A 21,087-nucleotide genomic window follows, 5' to 3' on the forward strand; every position below is an offset into this window, starting at 1 on the left:
GGAATATAAAATAATTTGTGGACATATGTTAAAACCACCACAATAAAAAAAAAAAACCACCACAATAATTAATAAATATCTGGGGGGGAGGTATTTTGAGGCTATGCAAATACCCTTCTTCTCCTTAAAGTTGAACTAACTAATGTTAATATTCATCAATGAATTTCACCACTGCTTTTTAACTTCCAGTGTTCCTGTCCAGAAATCCAAAACCATCCTAACTTCTGACCCTCAGAATTGGTCTTTTCCTCTTAGGAATGTTGTAGAATCTCTTCCTTTTTCCCTGTGTTCTAAAATTCCATAAATGGGACTTCCCTGGTGGCCCAGCGGCCAAGACTCCTCGTTCTCAATGCAGGGGGCCTGGGTTTGTTCCCTAGTCAGGGAACTAGATCCCACATGCCGCAACTAAGAGCCCGTATGCCGCAACTAAGAACCGGCGCAGCCAAATAAATAAATAAATATTAAAAATAAATAAATAAAATTCCATAAGAATGTACTTTGGCACGAGACTGTTTATGTTGAATGGATTGAAGGACTGAATGAGACAAGCTATGTAACACGCCTAGCAAAGTATCTAGTGCACAGAATACTCTCAATGTTAGATTCTTTCTCCTTCAACTGTTCAGCGTGTAACTTTGTGGACTCTATGGAGTGAAGGTACTTGCTTCAGGGAACATGAGACTTGTGTTAACTTATCTTATTTTTTTAATAATATGTTTTTAATTCTCCCCCCCACCCGCCCCTTCTCTCAATGCAGGGCTTACCACTCAAACGATGGAAGGCAGACATTACCCACCTGAGCTGTCCAGAGCCTACAGCGTTTGCTTTCTCACCCCTCGCCCCACGTCGGAGCTCTTTGCGAGAGATGTGGATACCAAGCTTCCAACAATCCAAGAAAGAAGCCCAAGCACTAAGGTGGCTGGTTGATAGGAATCAAAACTTTTCAACTCAAGAGTTTTGGGCCCTAGTATTCAAGGACTAATATCAAAAAGTGTCAGAGTTCTATTTTCTAGGTTGCCTTGATATCTGAATATAATAGCTGCTCTGTGGACAACCCACTAGGATGAGAATTAATGGGTGCAGTACTCATAGTGAGCTCTATTGAATAATAGATATGAGTTACCCCTAGGGGTCACTTCTCTGTTTTTTATAGTAAAAAAGAAATATTTCGTATGAACACTGGTCACCTTCAGTGTACATGTCTGGACCCGCATCCCTGCCGCCTTGTGTGGAAATTCACCTCCTGTAGAATGAGTGTTTTCCTTGCTGCAGGGAAAGAGTCCTTGCAAGGAGGGCAGAGGGTGTAGCTGTGGATTCTCACACTCACCTCACTGGCTGTGTTTATTGGTATTTGGCAAGCCCAGTGTTCCGACGCTGAGCAGGAACATGAAATGCGTTAGAACTTGGCAATGAGGGATGCCATCTGTTGGTTTCCAGGGATGTGAGTGAGTAGTGAAGGCTGCGTGGGGTTGATCCGCTGTCTCCCCAAATCTAAAGAACATAGCACATCTCTGCCTCTTCCATACTTTCAGCCACCTCTCCCGCCTTTCTTAGCACCACCTTGCCCTGCGTCCTCCCCCGTTCCTCCCTGGAGCGAACGTCTTGGGAAGACGTGCCTCTTCCTTGTGTGTTTTGAGTGGTGAGTAGTTCCCTTTGTTCCCTTATCCCACTGAGCAGAATAGTACAGAGAGTCCTGTGGTTCAGGCTGGACAGCCTGTGCGTTTTGATCGCTGTGAGCATGAAGGTGAGTGCCCTGGGGCACTCCAGTGGTGTGGAAGCGGGTTTGTCTTGTCTTAGGGTGACGCGCAGCCTGCAGTGGAGGGCAGCCCTGCCAGTTTGGGAGCATTCCCTGTCATTTCTGATCCCGTCACAGAGCAGTTTCAGCTGTCTTACCTGGAGCTTCTACTGGAGCTTCTCGGAAGACAAGGAGAAAACACTGTCTCTCTTTCTCTTTCCTTGTGAGCGTGGGGTGGCTTCTAGATCACACTAAAGCCTGCTGCCACCCAATGTGTGACGGCTTTGATATTCTTTATTGTGGAAAGACGTAAGCTCTAGAGGACAGGACGAGTCCTGGGTGCTCATGTCCCTGATGTGGCATCAGGGGAAAATGAGGAAAGCATACTCTCGGCACCAGCGGCTTTTGTATCGCAGGCCAGTGCCTTTCTGTTCCTGCCAAGGGTGATCTCTTCCTTACGTAGCTGTCTTTCTGGCTGTGCCAGAGAAATAAGGACTGAAACCAGTACGTTCTTTTAGCAGCAAGAAGGGTCACATTGTTTCTCCCCTCTGACTGGGTTCTTCTCCATCCTAGCTCTGCCATTAACTAACTATGATTTTGAACAAATATCTTAACCTCCCTGGGCCTTAGTTTTTGTACCTAAAAAGAAGTGATTGGGCTGGTCTTGGAAGTTCTTTTCTGTGTAACATTCTTTAATTATCAAAATTTAAGAAGTTTCATTTTGTATGTGTTTTTACTAGGACAGTAACAAACTAGGTTAGAGCCACTGTGTGTTTTTCAAGGGAAGCACACTCTTCTTTAAAGGAGGAAGCATACTTATTGGGTAGTGTTGGGGATGGAAAGGAATTTATTTATCTCTCTGCTCTTTTATCTGATAATATCAAAATGGAAAGGATTGGAAAGGCCAGAATTAAGTTGTATTTTAAATGGGTTTATTTGTTTGTTTCTTTTTGTTTTGCGATACGCTGGCCTCTCACTGTTGTGGCCTCTCCCGTTGCAGAGCACAGGCTCTGGACACGCAGGCTCAGTGGCCATGGCTCACAGGCCTAGCCGCTCCGCGGCATGTGGGATCTTCCCAGACCGGGACACAAACCCGTGTCCCCTGCATCGGCAGGCGGACTCTCAACCACTGCGCCACCAGGGAAACCCATTTGTTTGTTTCTTTTCTTCTCTTTCTTTTTTCCCCCCACTCTTAAAAAAAGCCCAGGATATGATTTGTGCCTCTGATGAGACATTATCGAGTAGATTCAGTTCTCCTTCACAATGCCTTAAGCAGATACCCCCCAGTGCTTATGTGCTGCATGTAGGTCTTTTTTTTTTTAAACTTATTTAATTAATTAATTTATTTTTGGCTGTGTTGGGTCTTCATTGCTGCGTGTGGGCTTTCTCTAGTTGTGGCGAGCAGGGGCTACTCTTCATTGTGGTGTGTGGGCTTCTTATTGCGGTGGCTTCCCTTGTTGTGGAGCACGGGCTTCAGTAGTTGTGGCATGAAGGCTCGGTAGTTGTGGCGCATGGGCTCAGTTGCTCTGCAGCATGTGGGATCTTCCTGGACCAGGGCTCGAACCCATGTCCCCTGCATTGGAAGGCGGATTCTTAACCACTGCGCCACCAGGGAATTCCCTGCATGTAGGTCTTAAACCCCAACATTTCATGTGTTTTTTTGGTTCTGCTTGGTTCTTCTTCACGAGTCCATCGATCAAATTCCCCCTAAACCTGTATGCAGTATGTAGCCCTGAGCAAATTTAGTGAAATAAAATCATTGCTCATTTAATGTGGTATAAAAATTTTGTGGAGGAAGAGGATAAAGGAGAGGGAATTTCATGGGATTAAAAATGAGGTGTAAGGCCTTCCCTGGTGGCACAGTGATTAAGAATCCGCTTGCCAATGCAGGGGACACGGGTTCGAGCCCTGGTCCGGGAAGGTCCCACATGCTGAGGAGCAACTAAGCCCTTGGGCCACAACTACTGAGCCTGTGCTCTAGAGCCCACGAACCACAACTACTGTGCCTGCATGCCACAACTACTGAAGCCCATGTGCCTAGAGCCCGTGCTCCGCAACAAGAGAAGCCACCGCAATGAGAAGCCCGCTCACTGCAATGAAGAGTAGCCCCTGCTCGCCGCAACTAGAGGAAACCCGTGCACAGCAACAAAGACCCAAGGCAGCCAAAAATAAATAAAATAAAATAAAGAAATTGTAAAAAATTAAAAAATAAAAATGAGGTGTATTTCAAGAAAATAAACCAAGGATTCTTTGGAACTCTTTGAGTACCCATAGATTTGAGACTTTATTATTATTTTTTGCTTAACATATGTGTCTTTTGCAGTAGGGTTTTCATTAATAAGATAATGCCCTCTCGTCTGTGATAATTGCTGTCATGGAGTGATTCTTATCTGCAAAACGGGAGCTCTGCTTTTGGAGTTCCATGGAAGGCCCTCCGTGTATTTTAGCTGTGTTGACCCCATCATAAGACACCTTTCTCTTTACCTCAGTGACTCCATTTCTGAAATATGACTCAGCAAGTGTCCTACCTCACAGGCTGTTGTGTGGAACAGCTCATGGCTGTGAAGGACTTCCTGCAGTGCAGCTTTCTGTTTAGTGCTTCAGTACGCTTTACTTGGATTTTCTCAAAGACTGATGTTCAAAGCAGTATGACGAGGTGGGCAGAAACCTTTTCAGAAATATTGAAGAAAATGATTACTAATGTTAGTTAATAGTCTCAGAATCTGAATGCTGACTGGCTTCTTTGTTGCTCTTAAGGACTGGATTCTAGCAACTAAAATATCGGTTGAGGTCATTATCATTATTAGTAACAGATTGAATGCATACAGTGTTCTATGCACTTCTCAGAAATAAAGACAAAGGCAAAAATGAGCATGGTTCTTTCAGGGTCAAACATTGTGTATTACACGTAGGAGAATGGCTCAGTATCAATAGAACACCTTAAGGATCTAAGCACAGTCCAGACCTGAACTTGAAATTTGAAATACCCATTGTAATATTGTGCATTAAAAATTATTAGTAGCACATAATTCCTGCTAAAGACAACAGTTCCTTAGGGGAATCCAGTGTAAAGTTAATTTTCAATGAATAATGTTGATTATCTAAAGTCAGGAGGGTATAACTCTGCATAAATGACATATGTCTTTCTTAGAATCTTCAAAGTAAACAGTATAGAAGCCCACAGGCCACAAATAAAGGTAGTCAGTTTATGTTTCAAGTACCTTTGCAATCTTGAATATTTTACAAAGAATTTCTTCGCCCTTCTTTCGGAAATTTCTTTCCTTTGTTTCCATTTTTGTTGTTGTCGTTAGGTAATATCTTAGATAATAATATCTTTACCGCGTAATTCTAATGTCAACATATATCTTTATTTCCTTTTGATTACAGAAATGAAAATGCTTTAGGAACTCAGAGGGAATATAGAATTATGAGCTGTGACTGGAATGAGAAAGACCTGATTTTAGTCCCTACTCTTTGATGTACCATCTTTATTACCTTGGTCAAGTTATTCGACCTTTTAAAGCTGTATCTTGTTCATGTGTCATGTTTGCTCCCTGTGAGGTGGTTGTGATGATTAAGTAAGCTTGTGTTCATACTTCTCTCAGTAAATGCGAGCTGTAGTTGTTCCAGCTATCTGTGGCCATCACCCTTCTGTTTGTGAAGACCCGGGTTGAGATTGGTTCAGGAAAAGGGAATGACTGATGATTGGACCAGGGATGGTACCCTTTTGTTCTTCGTTTAGTTGTTTCAAACATATTTATTGTTATGAGATGGGCATTGTGGTAGGCACTGTAGCAGATACAAGCAGGACAATGGAGAAAGGTGAGAGGGGCATTGTGATACGCGGATGGTATTAAAACCAGGGACAGAGGAAAGCTTGAATTGCGCTATAACTGTCTCTCCCTTCCATGGGATTTCTGATGGAGTTTTACACAAAGTTTCCAAGAGCATAATGAAACTCAGCGACCTCTTTATAGTAGCTGTGCAAACCCAAATAAACCCAGTGCAATGAACTCCAGTAAAAGCTGGATTTGAACATATAATCTAGATTTGAAGCCTAAGGAGCATCTTCTATGGCCTTTCTGTTTCTCAGTTCTCAATCTTAGGACCAGCCTGTTCAATGTGCCAAGAGAAAGGAGAGAAAGTCTGTAGGTCCTCACCCTGCTTACTCATTAACCAAGGATCAAAACAGGAATAAAATAGGGGAAAACCTCCTAGGAGACAAGCCCTCTTTGCTCTCCACTCGCTATGGATGCAAGAATATGGGGTGCGTTGCATGAGAGCTCCCTTTTAAGTCATAGTAACCTCTCTGACTAGTAAATGTGACCTCATCAATATCCCGGGCCCAACCCATTAAATTAGTGACCCCGTTGGTGCTGGTGGAAGGGGGATTATTAAGGACTTGGGCAGGATGCAAGGTGTGAGAAGGGGCAGGAGTGACCCTCCATGACTTTTGTCCTCTCAACTCATTGGGCTTAACAGCCAAGCCTGGGGTCAGTCAGAGGTGGACTGTATCCCCAGGAGGGTATGACCTATCATGATCAACAGAGACCTCCTTTCACCTTCCTGGGCTTCTTCCCTGATAACTACCCTTGCTCTGTGGTATCCCCCTGGAGCCAGTGACATGAGCCGTTCAGCTCTTTGTCTCTTGAAGCTTCTGAAGTGAATCAGGACTGAACGTTGATCAGTGTCTCCAGGAGAATTGTGGACATTAAGTCAAAAATTTGTTCCCTATTTTATTTCCCATTGCAAACCATGACTTACTTCATCATCCAGCTTTGCTCACCAGAGGAGGTTATACAACCAGCCCCAATAGGCCATTAGGAATACTTGGAATTTTACTATCACAAACTCCTTAATTAAAAAAAAAACTGATTGAGTAGGTAATTAAAGATTTTAGAGACTATCAGTGTAGGTAGCTGGTGCCGTTAATGGTTTTAAGGCAAGGGCAGTATCCCAGGAGCCTTTGGAATGAGCCTCACATAGGTTGCTTCTTATGTATACAGAGTAAACGTGACTGCAGACTCATCTGATGAGTCACACTCACAGAAAAATAAAGCCAGTTTACTTAATGATGTCCTTGATGAAGTAATAAAAATGACTCATTTTATAAAACGTTGACCTTTGAGTACATGTCTTTTTAATATTCTATGTGACAAAATGGGGCATATATATAAAGCATGTCTGCTGCACACCAAAGCACAATGGGAATCTCAGAGAAAAGCACTGTGTGATTGTTTGAGTTGTGAGCTAAACTTTTCCCTGGAAAACCATTTTTGCTCAAGAGTGTCTGGCAAACTGTGGGTTGTTCAGTGATGGGTTTTTGTCAGTCAGCTTCATGGAAATGTAGTGAGCCTGTCAGTTTAAGAGAACCAATAGACTTTGTTGCCAATGATAAAATTTCAGCTTTCAAATGAAAATTAAAATTTTGGAAAACTAATTTCCACCACTTCGAACTTGACAACTTCCTGATTCTTGAGACTTTCCTGATGAGACTAACAAATGTTACTTTTGACATTGAATGGAAACAGAGGTGATGACGTGTAAAGGAATTTTTATTTTTATTTTTTTTAGGTAAGAAGTGGATTTATTTAGAGAGAAACACACTCCACAGATAGAGTGTGGGCCATCTCAGAAGGTGAGAAAGGCCAGGAGTTTTTAGTTTATTAGTTTGTTTTTATAATTTGAAGGAAGGAAGAAATAGTGTTATATACTAGAGAGAGAGAGCATTTGTTTTAAATTAGTTTTTTTGGTTGAAGTGTTCCATAAGGGAAAATGGAGTTTCTAGTGGATATTTTTAAAATTATTGATCACTTGAAAATTGCGGTAAGGTAAAAGGTAATCAGAACTTTCCATGAAGGAAAAGAAGCCTTTGGTTTTTTTCACTAGGGAAACAAGGAAAAAATGTATTCAAGAACAAGAAAATTATTTTTAAAATATTATCAAGGAAATTATCATTATTTGGGTCACTCAGAATGTCAGGCTGCCTGGAATTTATTAATTTACTCAATAATTTTTTATTGAGCACTTAATATGTGCCAGGAATTATTCTGGGCCAAGAGGCTATAGTAGTGAATGAAACTGACAAAACCCCTGCCACCATAGAGCTTCCGTGTTAATTCTGGTAGGGGAATGAATATGGAAACGCCTTAGCAAAATACAAACCACTTCCAGGAAGGTTTTGTTTCTTTATTCTGTAAGAGCCCCTTGAGATGGAATTTACTTCCTGAATTTCTACTACTCTATTTGAAGCATGAGATATGATATAAGTGGATTATATTGATAGAGTGTATTAAATGTGCTATATTGACAAGATGGTTAAAAGTACTGAAAGTTCAGATTCAGAGTGAGTTGGCAAGTCTGAAAGCAAATCCTTTCCCTGTTCTTTTCATTTTTCACTCCATTGTTTTATTCCTATTCCCCAGAAGAGGAGACATTTCTCCTGTCAACGTCATGTGATTTCCGGCAAGAATAAGAACTGACTTGGGAATGGCAATAACAACGGTGCGCTCACCGGGCAAGCCATCCTGCTGTGTGGCTAAACTCCATCTGTTCACCTTCAGTACAGGGGCTGGGGCAAGTCAATATTCACTTAGTTGCAGTACCTGAAAAAGTTTTATCTTACAAGCCGCATTCAGTCATCGTGTATATAGCTCACACACCATTAATAAGAAGACTCATTTCACCAGTGAAATAATATTATCTGCTAGTCTGAGAGAATGCAGGTCACTTAGATGAACATCTTTAGGTAGTAAAGTATAATCCCAGATGTCTTCTACTTCCTGTTTTCATGGTCTAAAATCCCAACTTCAGTGTATGTCTTTAGCCTGGAGGTGATGAAGCAGAAATAAGAAAATGAAACACATCTGCTCTGACGCCCCCTCCATAATTTGTTTATTTTTGCAGTAACTCTAGGGATGCCGTTGAAAATGAATTTTTATAATCTTTTTTTTTAAATTGAAGTACAGTTGGTTTGCAATGTTGTGTTAATTTCTGCTGTACAGCAAAGTGATTCAGTTATACATATATATATTCTTTTTCATATTCTTTTCCATTATGGTTTATCACAGGATATTGAATATAGTTCCCTGTGCTATACAGTAGGACCTTTTTGTTTATCCATTCTATATATAATAGTTTGCATCTGCTTATCCCAAACTCCCAATCCATCTCTCCCCCACTCCCTCCTCCTTGGCAACCACAAGTCTGTTCTGTACGTCTGTGAGTCTGTTTCTGTTTTGTAGATAGGTTCATTTGTGTCATATTTGAGATTCCACATATAAGTGGTATCATATGGTATTTGTCTTTCTCTGTCTGATTTACTTCACTTAGTATGATAATCTCTAGGTCCATCCCTGTTGCTGCAAATGGCATTATTTCATTCTTTTTTATGACTGAGTAGTATTCTGTTGTATATATGTACCACATCTTCTTTATCCATTCACCGTCGATTGACGTTTAGGTTGCTTCCATGTCTTGCTATCGTGAGTAGTGCTGCTGTGAACATTGGGGTGCACATATCTTTTCGAATTACGGTTTTCTCTAGATATATGCCCAGGAGTGGGAGCGCTGGATCATATGGTAGCTCTGTTTTTAGTTTTTTGAGGAACCTTCATACTGTTTTCCATAGTGGCTGCACCAACAGTGTAGGAGGCTTCCCTTGAGAAAAAATCCTTTTTGAGATAGGGAATGTGGAAGCTCATATTAAAAGAACTGTATTTTACTTCACCTAAGATGGGGAAGCAGGACACAGTAATTATATACATAGCTTATGCAATACCATATCACTCATAAATGACAGGTCCAAATTTCAAACCCAAGATTGTTTTGTTTGTTCACGTTCTTTCCGCCACACTCTGTTTTCTCCCGTGGGGAGAGAAAGAGGTGGCTGCAGTTCTTTACAGCACCTCTGAAAAAAACATGTCCCTATCCCCACTGATACGGAAAAATCTAGTACTACCCTTACAGCCTTTAAAATAGGTATGAAATTCTTTACTAGTGGAGGGGAGTTTGTGTCGTGCTTATAAGTCAGTCTGTTTCTTCTTCAGAAGCTTTCTCGTGATATTGGAATTGTAAGTAATTTGGTTTATATATATGGGGAAGTGAAACACTTGGGAAAGCCCATACATTGGCCTTAGACACTCCCATCTTTGAGAAGGTCTCAGTTTGCTAGTATTGCGCCTGTTTGTTTGCAGAAGCTCATGCAATTCTGTAGACACAAGTCCTTCTTCCCCATTGTGAGAGCTGGCAGAGCAAAGCTCACAAAGGACTTGTGAAGTAATGATGATGTATTTGTGTGAACAACAAGAACTCAGAAAAAAATAATGTTTGGATCTTGGAAGTGACACTCTAGTAAACCATGATCACGGTTATGGAGCACCAGCTTTAAGGGTGAAAGAAAAGAGTGTGTGATGTCATTTCCTATGGCCTACTTATTATGCCCATTTCCACCCTCCCCACACAGGTCCCAGATCTAAGAAACAAAGATACCATTCATCAAGGCTGTGTTCTTTCGAATTTGATGCTTATCCAAAATTTCCTTCAGTTTTGCAATTATAGGGGATAATGTGGTTCCCCCAAATTCCTATTCTGCCCCCCTCTTTTGGAAAAGCAATACCTCCAAATAAACTTCATAATAAGAGGCTTTTGCGTTTTCAAAAACTGAGGGGCAGTGCCAGTGACCAGGAGCAGAGGGTATGGGCAATGAAGGAGAGGTGTGGGACATGCACTTCCAGAGGAGATGGAAAAAGAGCCTCAAGCTGGTGAGGCCAAATTGTACACTGAAGCTGAGACACACGGTCCTAGTTCCAGAGAAGAGTCTTCCTACAGGTTTCTTTACAGAGGCCAACATCTCCGTTTTGATTTCAGGAAATCCCCAAAGAGGAAATGAGATGTTGCAGGCTTTGGGCTTTGGGGACAGACTCACGAGAGAGATACATTTCAACAGCCTAAAAATTGCTCTTCTTGGCTTCTGAGGACATGCAGCCGAGCCACGGTGAGCCCCCCTTCCTCCTTCTGTCTGCAGCTGGCTCGGGTGCCCGGCGTGTCACCACCCAGCACCCCAGAACCAGTGTTTCCTAAACACAGCCACATTCCTCCCCTCGACACAGGACCTCTCTGCTCATGTTGCACTAGTCTGTAACAAGCTAGAGGGTCATTCACGAAGGGCATGGAGAACAAGGAGAAAACAACCCCTAATCTTGTGTGGACTGGGAAGAATCCGTTTTGGCAGGCGCCGGACGGGGACTGCTGTAGAACTCGGGGTTGAAACAGTCTGATCTCAGCGCTGGCAGCCTCTGCGATGACCTTGGAAAAGACCTTGTATCAACCTGATCAGAACCTCCAGACAAAACACGTGAGTTCAGCCAAACATTTGAATGTTTCCGACGTTCGCCTGTTCTCCATCACGGAGAGACAGTCTTCATGGCGCTGGACTTCAATTTGACCCTCAAAAAAGCTGTTGAGAAGGGGTCCCTCTCTACTCCCATTCTCTCCTTTTCCAACACCCCCATAAACAAATTATGGGGACATGGTTGGGCAATACAGGTATATCAAGCTCTCGTCCAATCTACATATTACCTGGAATACAGTGGAGGTGGATTTGGGTTAATTTGGAGAGGACTGGAAAGTGACACCAAGACAGGGACCTTGAAGTGTCACCAGGATTTACAGATCTTTCACAATGCTGTTCTTCGCATATGTACTTGCTGCCTCGCAATGAAACAGAGAACTTGGTCTCGGGCAGTGCCCAGCTTCCCTCACATCTTGTGTTTACATGTGTCACATATTTCTGCAGGGCACTGCCCACTGGGGTAACAGATTAATCTGAGGTAGTCATTAATTGTTTGATGTCTGTTATATGGGAGGATAGGATGGTGCCAGGGTAAACGATTTGAGAATAGCCAGGGGTGAGCGACAGCATTGCTGTTTTCTCATCTCCCATGGACTTCAGACCTTCCAAGTGAGCTTGGCAATTACCTAAAAAGAAAGGAGTGATGTGGTTTTACCCAGTGGGGGCTTTCATTGTCCATTTGGGTCCCTTCGTTTACTGCATCTCAAAGAAACCATGACAACCGTATTTGTCTCCATTTCCTCTCCCCTCGATGCTTCTGGCTCCATCTGTTCAATACTCACCAATGGAGTCAACATTTGGTCTCTTTTCTTATTATAAACAAAAGTGCACTTATGTGAGTTCATTTTTTGAAGAAACATAAAATAAAATAAAAACGGAAAGGTTGTGTTTGGCTTGATAAATTGTTCAATACCTTCTCTACACCTCCTCTTTCTTAATTTTCACTGACTCGTGACATGTTCATTTATTTGATTTGTCAGAAAGTGCCTGTGCAATGTGCAGAGATGTGTCATCCCAGGAAAACAAAACCAAAACCAAAACTCCTGCTTTGTAGGTAGATATCTGTGTGATGAAAAAAATGCCTTCTCTGTTTTCAGTCATGGTGTGCACGTCTAGATCTAACCATAATCCTTTCACTTCCAAAACCTCAGATAGTGGAAGGTGGGTTTGTCTTCTGAAGCTTTCTGCAAGCTCTTAGGGTCACGTGGCTCTTTGATGAGCCCTGCACAAGAAAGCAGTAACTAAGAGGAGGAAATAAATATATGGCTCAACTCCAGTGGGACACCAGTGGGACCTCTTTTTTGTGGTGTAGGGTGTCCTTTTACATTTGAGTCCCACTGATGAAGTAGTCCAGGACAGAGCCATCCCAGGCTCAGGGGTCCTGGCTTGGAACTAGTGTTGCCTTTGCTATTAACTACCTTTGTGACCTTGAGCAAAGCATTTTACCTCAGTACGAATCCCCGTTCCTTCATATGTAAAATGAAGTAGAACTAGATGACATATAAGCCCCCAAAGAGCTTTTTTATTTTTTAAATATTTATTTGGCTGCCCCAGGTCATAGTTGTGGCACGTGGGATCTTCGATGCTGCGTGTACGATCTTCAGTTGCGGCATGGGGGATCTAGTTCCCTGACCAGGGATCGAACTTGGGCTCCCTGCATTGGGAGTGTGGAGTCTTAGCCACCAGGCCACCAGGGAAGTCCCCTGCAAAGAGCTGTAAGATGGTACTGTTCTGTTTCATGGCTAAACACTAAACACTAGCTGGTGATTTTGTGAGTTTTCCTCTCCTACCCCTGTGATACAGTTCTTGCCTCCGTCCTCTTCTTATCTCACTCCATAACTTTTCTCATCTATCTTGTCCACTTCGCATTTTCAACTGTCATTCGTATACTTAAGACAAAACGTCTTAAAAAATGAACTTTTACTGCATTATAATCACATAAACTACAGTGTACCCATCTCAAGTTCAGTAAGTTTTTTTCAATGTATACAGCTGTGTGTCCTCCGCCACAGTCAAGATGTAGAACATGTATATCACCCCAGTAAGACCCCTTGTTCCCCTTGCTAGTCAATACTCCCCCATTCCTGGCCCTAGACAATCAGGGATCTGTCTTCTGACATCAAACATTTTTTTCTCCTCAAAGCCATGCTTCTAATCATGATCAAAGTGTATGTTCAACTACCCACTGGGAAACTTGAGTTAGATTCAACCCAGGCCCCTTGACCTTAACGAGATGGAAATTGAGATCTTTCTCCATAGATCGGTCTGTCAAATCTCTAAAACTACACATCCGACCATCCTCTCTCTCCATGTTAACCCATCCTATTCAGCAATCTACTCTTTTAACGTATTCACATCAGTTCCTTCCTTCTGCCACTGTTTTGTGTAGGACCTCACCAACCACAGTCTAGTCCCACCAAGTTCAGGAGCTCCATGGGTCTCTTCCAAGGTAATGCCCCACATCCTTCGACCTTGCAGCTCAAAGACCTTTGCATAGCCTTTCCCCAGTTTATTTACATGGTGTCAACTTTGTAGTCTGCTCACTTCGGGACCTTTCTTTCAACAAAAGCCTTCCTCTTGTAAATCAGACACTCCCTAGCTTAATATCCTTTAATAGGCACACATTCCCTCTGGGATAAAGACTCTTCTGAAACATCCCTTCCCTGATTTCTAAGCTCACCTCTTACATCTTCCCCATTTATTAGCATGCCCCTGTGCTCTGCTGTACCAAACTAACTGTACATTGCCTGAACACTCCATGCTTTCTTCAGACCTCTGCATCTTTGTGTACACTTTTATTTCCTCTGCTCGGAATATCAGTTTGATGAATCCCTATTTATGCTTCAAGACTCAGCTCAAATGATTTCCTCAGTGAAGCCTTCCCTAGTACCCTCAAAGACTATTATTATTTTCTCTTCTTTTCCTTCATTACACATTGTATATTTCTCCTTTGTAATCACCAAGATTATACTCCAGTGTAGAGAAGGAGGGAACAGGACAGCCCATTCCCCAAATGGTCTTGACAGTTGACAGGGTAAGCTCACGTATACATACTTACATGTGTGCACAGCCCCATACCCACAGGGAACGAGGAAGAACATTGAAGAGTTTTTGATTTGGGGGTCTACCTTCTAGCTCATTTAAGAGTTTCAATGAGGAGGTAGGCTTTGGGAGTCGCTCCTGCCACAGTTCATTAACTTCTCCTTGTCTGGTCTGTCTCAACTGGTCTGAGACTTAGCACGTTTACTTTTTGTTGCCCACTCAGGGTCTGCTTCTCTCTGCAGGTGAGTCTCCTCGCACTGCTAAGCCCTCTGCTGGATGCCGCCCCAGGTGAAGGGAAGGAGGCTTCCCTGATATTCTGGACGATGTAGCATCTGCAATCCCATAGGCATGTCCTGTAGATTGTCCTGCTAAAATACCATGTGTCTCCTGTTCCCTCCTCTCATCCTTGTCTGGTGTGCACCTGAGATCAGGAGGAGAAAAGTGAGATGGGAAAAACTGATCCTGCAATGTCTCTAAGAGGACTTACTGTATAGCCACTTTAATGATCTGTTTACATGTTTGTCTCCTGCAGACTAAGTATCTTGAAGGTCAGATGGTGGTTTTTTTGTTGTTTTTGCGGTAGATGGGCCTCTCACTGTTGTGGCCTCTCCCTCTGCGGAGCACAGGCAGAGGGAGTGAAAGTAGTATTACTCTGATTTTTGCAGATGGGAAAACAGATTCAGTGTGTCAAATAACTTATCCAAATTTACAGCAAGTAAATAGCTGAGTCCAGATATAGAGCCAAGTTCATGACCATTCTGCAATATACTTTTTTTTTTTTTTTTTTTGCGGTACGCAGGCCTCTCACTGCTGTGGCCTCTCCAGTTGCGGAGCACAGGCTCCGGATGCGCAGGCCCAGCGGCCATGACTCACGGGCCCAGCGGCTCCGCGGCACATGGGATCCTCCTGGACCAGGGCACGAACCCGTGTCCCCTGCATCGGCAGGCGGACTCTCAACCACTGCGCCACCAGGGAAGCCCTGCAATATACTTTTTAAAGAAACAGAATTGTTCCAAAGCATGTACTTAGAGATCCCTTAGCTGACAAAATAAAATGGACAAGCAGCACTTTTTTGGTCATGGAACTGGTATATTCTTCATGTCATCTGAATGTCTGTTCCATGTTGGTCATTTGTGCAGTGTATAATCCAAGGCTCCGCTTTTAATTGGTGATTAAGAGAGACGAGTTTGTTGGTTTGACACTGTGAACCAAACTCTCAGATGACAGAACATGATGAGCCTCTATTGATCTAGAAGTTTATCCAGAACAATAAGGTGAGTACTCCAGAGAGGAAATTAGCTCACTATTAGGCATTTTGAGTGCCTCTCACAGAGTTTTCTCTTTTTCTTTCCCTCGCACTGAGTGGTAGGCTATTATTTAAAAATGTATTAAATACCAAGTTCTGTAATTGCCTGGCTACTATCATCTTTCCTCTTTTCACTCCCCACTGTTCCCCCTGCCATCAGGATGACACTTCCTTCAGGCACTCAAATATTTCATCCCTCAAAAATGGAGTATAAAAACACATTAAAATATACCACACATGGTGATTGTCAGAAGAAAATCACCCAGAACCTTGATCTCAGACTTATCTTTCAAGTGATATAAATCCAATTTATCTCACTCCCAAGTTTCTTTGAATTTTAGTGTCTCAATCACCCTATGGTAACATTGCTCTCCAGAGTAATTTAATAAAAAGATGAAATTACCCCACATACATTTTTAACTGCACCTCTTTCGATCAAATAGGTTGATGTCAGAAGAGTATTCTTTCCTGAATCAATGGCAAATATGTTTTTAATACAAACTATGTTAGTCCAGAAGAAATCTGTTGGTGCAACAGAATACTCAAGAAAAATATACTCTTTTGGCTAAATTATGAGTCCCTATTGCATTAGACAATTTCACATTTCACATTAAATCTTTATTTCGATGCTTCTTATTTTTCAGCTCTGTTTATTCCTGGGGCCCATATAGGATGTCAAAGATATAAAAATATCATAAAACCAGGCCATAAATGAAATTAATTTTAGGTGCAAAGTAACTTACCTATGTATGGAAGTAAATTCTACTGATCACTTTTACTGAGTAAGGGATTTGCATATTGTCTCCGGGATAATTTGGTAACTGCTATCTTGGGTTGTTTTCTGTCCTTTTGATGTGTGTCTGTAGTCTCTAAAACATCTTAGATTTTAGCTGGAACATCCACTCTGGGGGCTCTGAAGCGGAGCTCATCTGCTTTTCTGCAACATAACCTTCATCTGTGTTTTTGTTTTGCCTCTGCCAGTGAAGGAAAAAGGTCAGGGCATTAACCTCTCCCTCCATTAGAAGGATGCATTTCTGCTTTCATCTGATTAGCTGCTGTAATTGGAAGCTTTCGGTGCCTGCAGATAAGGTGGGAGGCTGGCAGCAGGAAGGGCCATGGGAGGCTTTCAGAAAGCACACTGAGAGCTGTTATCCTGAGTTTCACTCAAAAGATCAAATGTCAGGCCTGCTCACCCCAGCCTGATCCTCAAATTCTTGCATATTCATTAACCGTCACTACGTAGTTACTTGGGGAGGTTGTAGCGAGGCTTCAGACAGTTTCTGTAGGTCTCAGGGCACATGGAACCAAAGCAGCCAGTAATGAGTTCAGATCTCTTAGCACAGCTTGTTCTCAGGGGCAAAGGGTTTATGTAGCCGTCTTCTTTCCCTCTTTTAAAACATAAAAGTCAAAATCTGAACATCTTAACTTGATTGCATTTATTCATGGAGTTGAGTTTAGTGATCTCTTTGATATTAGCAGGCAAAGGAACTAACAGGGAAGATGGGACCTGCTATTTCTGGAAGCCTGAAAAGACCTCTGTAAATTCCCAGCATGATGCGGTGATGGTTTTCACAGGCAAAGGGCTTGAAGGTTCCAGTATCACATTTTTACATCTCTCTACTCTACCACTTCCCCAAATATGAGAGAAGAACACTTGTACTTCTTAAAATAAGGCCAGATAGTCTCTGAACACTTTTGCCTGACTAGCAAGATGATGAATATGAAAGAGATTCTGTTTCAAATTTTTGGAGTTGGATATTTTCTTTTCTAGAATGCTCTCCCCTTTTTCCTAGGACAATTCCAGCATAAGAAGCTGTTTGTGAGAAATAACCACAGAAGTAAAATCCCTTCCACATAAAGAGAAAACTCATGGACTTGAAATATCTACTCAGTTAGTACTGGAAGCAAGGCTGGACTTGGTAAAATGGGGGAGGTCAGATAATAAACATGGGGTCTGGCTCTCTCCTATTTTACTTCTTTGGTTTCCACATCAGTAAAATAAAGGAGTTATCTACTTGGTTATTGCTAATACCTATTCTGGTTTTAGTATTCTATGATATTTCAATTTACAACTGGCAAACATTAAGCTTGTATATTGCCATTCTTACTGGTTATATTCATGGCAGACAACACTAATTAATTGTGAAAACTTTTCCTGCCAACCTTGGAATTCTAAGGCCTTAGAATCCTTTTCATCACAGAATTGCAAGCATCTATTATCCATCAGATGAAGACAAAACTTACATGCCATTCCAGATATAATGAACAGAGAGGAGGTGACAAGGCAGGGGTCTAGACGGAGATTTTGTCCTGTGTCTGCTTTTATACATCTGTGTAACTCTCAAGAAGGCAATTAAATATTTTAAAATTAAATTTGATATAGGTTTTTGTGTGAAAATAAGTTTTTATTTCCCTGGGATAAATGCCCCGAAGTGCAATTTTTGGGTCATATGGTAATTGCATATTTAGTTTTTAAAGAAATTGGCAAACGTTTTCAGAGGGGCTGTAACATTCCCATCAAATATATACGAGTGATCCAGTTTTTCTGCATCTTCACCAGCATTTAGTGTTCTCACTATTTTTAATTTTTACCATCGTGATGGGGGTGTAGTGATATCTCATGGTGGTCTTAATTTGCATTCCCCTAATAGCTAATAATGTTGAACATCTTTTCATGGGCTTTCTTTGCCACCTCTATTTCTTTTTCTATGAAATATCTCTTCGTGTCTTTAGCCCATATTCTAATTGAATTGCTTCCTTTTTTGTTGCTGAGTTTTGAGAGTTTTAAAATATATTCTAGATACTAGTCCTTTGTTGGGTAAGTAGTTTGCAAACATTTTCTCCCACTCTGTAGCTTGTCTTTTCACCCTTTTAACAGGATCTTTTGCAAAGCAAAAAGTTTTTGATTTTGAATTTATCATTTTATGACTTTAATTTTAATTATAATTAATTCCTTTTAGGATCTGTGTTTTGGTGTTAAGTCTGAGAACTCTTTGCCTAGACCCTAGATCTCAAGATTTTCTCTTGTTTTTTCCTAACAATTTTTTAGTTTTACATTTGATATTTAAGTTTGTGATCTATTTTAAGTTAATTTTTATATAAGGTATAAGACTTAGCTCGAGGTTCTTTTTTTTTTTTTGCCTGTGGATATCCTGTTGCTCCAGTGCCATTTGTTACAACGGCTATCTTTCCTCCTTTTCACCTTTGTCAAAAACCACTTGGGCATATTTGTGTGAGTTTATTTCTGGATTCTCTCTTCTGTTTTATTGATCTATGTGTTTATTCCTCCACTAGTACCATACAGTCTTTAGTACTATAGCTATATAGTAAGTCCTGAAATGAGTAGAATGATTCTTCCCATTTTATTCCTCTTTTTCAAAATTGTTTTAGTTCTAGTTCCTTTGCATTTTCATATAAATTTTAGAATAATCTTGTCTATATTTACAAAAAAACTTGCTGACATTTTGCTAGGAATTGCATTAAAACTGTATATCAATTTGGAGAAAATGGACATTTTTATTGTGTTCAGTCTTCTAATCCATCAATATGGCATTTCTCTCCATTTATTAAGATGTTTGATTTCTTTCTTCAGTTTTTTTTTTTTAAAGCGTTTTATTTTATTTTATTTTTTTTTGCGGTACGTGGACCTCTCACTGTTGTGGCCTCTCCCGTTGTGGAGCACAGGCTCCGGATGCGCAGGCTCAGCGGCCATGGCTCACGGGCCTAGCCGCTCTGCAGCATGTGGGATCTTCCTGGACCGGGGCACAAACCCGTGTCCCCTGCATCAGCAGGCAGACTCTCAACCACCGCGCCACCAGGGAAGCGCTCTTTCTTCAGTTTTGTGTAGTTATAGCATATGGGTCTGGAACATGTTTTGTTATATTTACCCCTATGTATTGTTTATAAGTGGTATAATATTTTTAATTTTTGGTGTCCATATGTTCACTGCTACTATAGAGAAATACAATTGATTTTTGTATATTTATCTTGCTGAACTCACTTATTAGTTCCCAGAATTTATTTTGGGTTCCTTGGGATTTTCTGTGTAGACAATCATTATGTCATCTGTAAACAGAGACAATTTTATCTCTTCCTTTCTGATCTCTATGTCTTTTTTTTCCTTTTCATGCCTGATTTCATTGATTAGAACTTCCAGCACTATGTTGAATAAGAGCTATGAGAGTGGATATTCTTGTTTGTTCCTGATCTCAGGGAGAAAACATTCAATATTTAACCATTAAGTATAATATTAGCTGTAGGTTTTTTGTAGGTGCATTTTATCAAGTTGAGGAAGTTCACCTTATTTCCTATTTTTCTGAATTTAAAAAAAATGTAAAAGTCATGAATGGGTATTGAAATTTATCAAATGCTTTTTCTGCATTGATTGATATGATCATGTCATATTTTTTAGCCTGCTAGTATGGTGGATTACATTGATTTTTTAAAAATATCGAACTATTCTTGCATCCCTGGATTATACTCCACTTGGTCATAACATTTAATTTAAAAAATCTATTTATGAATTCTCTATACTAATATTTCATTAAGGGATTTTGTGTTTACATTCATGAGGGATATTGGCTGTAGTTGTAATTTTTTCTTTTGTACTTTGTCTGGTTTGGTATCAGAGTAATACCTGTTTCATAAAATGAATCAGGGAGTATTTCCTCCTCTTCTATTTGCTGGAAGAGATTATGCCCCGGGGGTCTGCCCTCTCCCCCTTCTTTCCCTTTTGGCAACCTTGTCGTTGCCTCAGCCCCCTGCCTTGTCCCTTCCATGTCCCTGCTAAAGTCCACTGTTGAGTAGAGCAACTTGTCTTAGTTCTTGCCCCACATCAGGAGTAGTTCTGTATTCCACTGTGATTTCCATGACTTCATTTGCCATTTTGTTTTGACCTGGTTAAGAGCTGGCATAGACCTTTCTTACGTCTCAAGTCCCAGAGTAGCCTCCAAGCTCCCTGAATCCTTTTCTGTGTTATCCTCAAACCTCCCCATCCCAAAGACCCAGTGGTGTTGCTAGAGCTGCCTCTTACTGACTCATGAGAACCAGCTGTCAAATTTTTAGGAATGTTGTGAGCTGGTTGTTAAAAACAGTCGCTATTAAAAATTAAATTATACAATATTACAATTAAACTGTTTAAAAACAAAGGTTAAAAACACTCAAAACTTCATTGCTTCTTGATTATTTTGCTACAGGTTTCTATTACCTGTACCCTTGAGGTTATGTACTTCTATTTTACCTGCGTGGTAGAAATACTATAGAGTTGTGCGCTGCTGCACATCTTCCCAACTTCACAGGCAGTGATGCCTCCTCAGGAGCTTGAAACTGGTCTTGGTGGGAGTATTTACAACATGGAAGCTGGAAAATGCCACAGATCAGGTCGAGAGTTATTGTTTTGTTGATCAACTAGACTTAAGAAAATGATGGAGAAGTGCTATTAATGCAGATTAAACTTTTGTGTCATGTCGTTACCTGTTACATTATAAATAGTCCCCAAATTGAAGAAGTAGTCTTCCAGTATTCAAAACTGTCGTCCAGTTCCACAAAGAAGTCGTTCTCATGTCCTTGAGTAATGAGTGGTGTCCTAACGTATGTTTGTGCTGTTTCATTGTTTTATTCATTAACGTAAACAAAAATACCAACCAACGTTCA

At 41.2% G+C, this 21,087-nt stretch overlaps 1 protein-coding gene across 14 annotated transcripts in view; it reads left to right on the forward strand.

Moving 5' to 3' along the window:
* Positions 1-21,087, forward strand: part of FUT10 (fucosyltransferase 10) — a 267,866-nt gene that overhangs the window by 84,839 nt on the left and 161,940 nt on the right. For 6 of the 14 annotated variants that reach the window (XM_079909061.1, XM_079909054.1, XM_079909062.1 and 3 more), the window contains one exon: positions 758-7,922. In XM_079909061.1, coding sequence (XP_079765187.1) covers positions 758-982 — 225 coding nt within the window. In that variant the 3' untranslated portion in view covers positions 983-7,922. Of the gene's footprint in view, positions 1-757; positions 7,923-10,199; positions 12,086-21,087 lie in introns of those variants that run through there. The other 8 variants (XR_013825466.1, XR_013825467.1, XR_013825468.1 and 5 more) reach the window with 4 other exon arrangements.

This window comes from Stenella coeruleoalba (assembly GCF_951394435.1).
Source record: "Stenella coeruleoalba genome assembly, chromosome: 21".
NCBI lineage: Eukaryota > Metazoa > Chordata > Mammalia > Artiodactyla > Delphinidae > Stenella > Stenella coeruleoalba.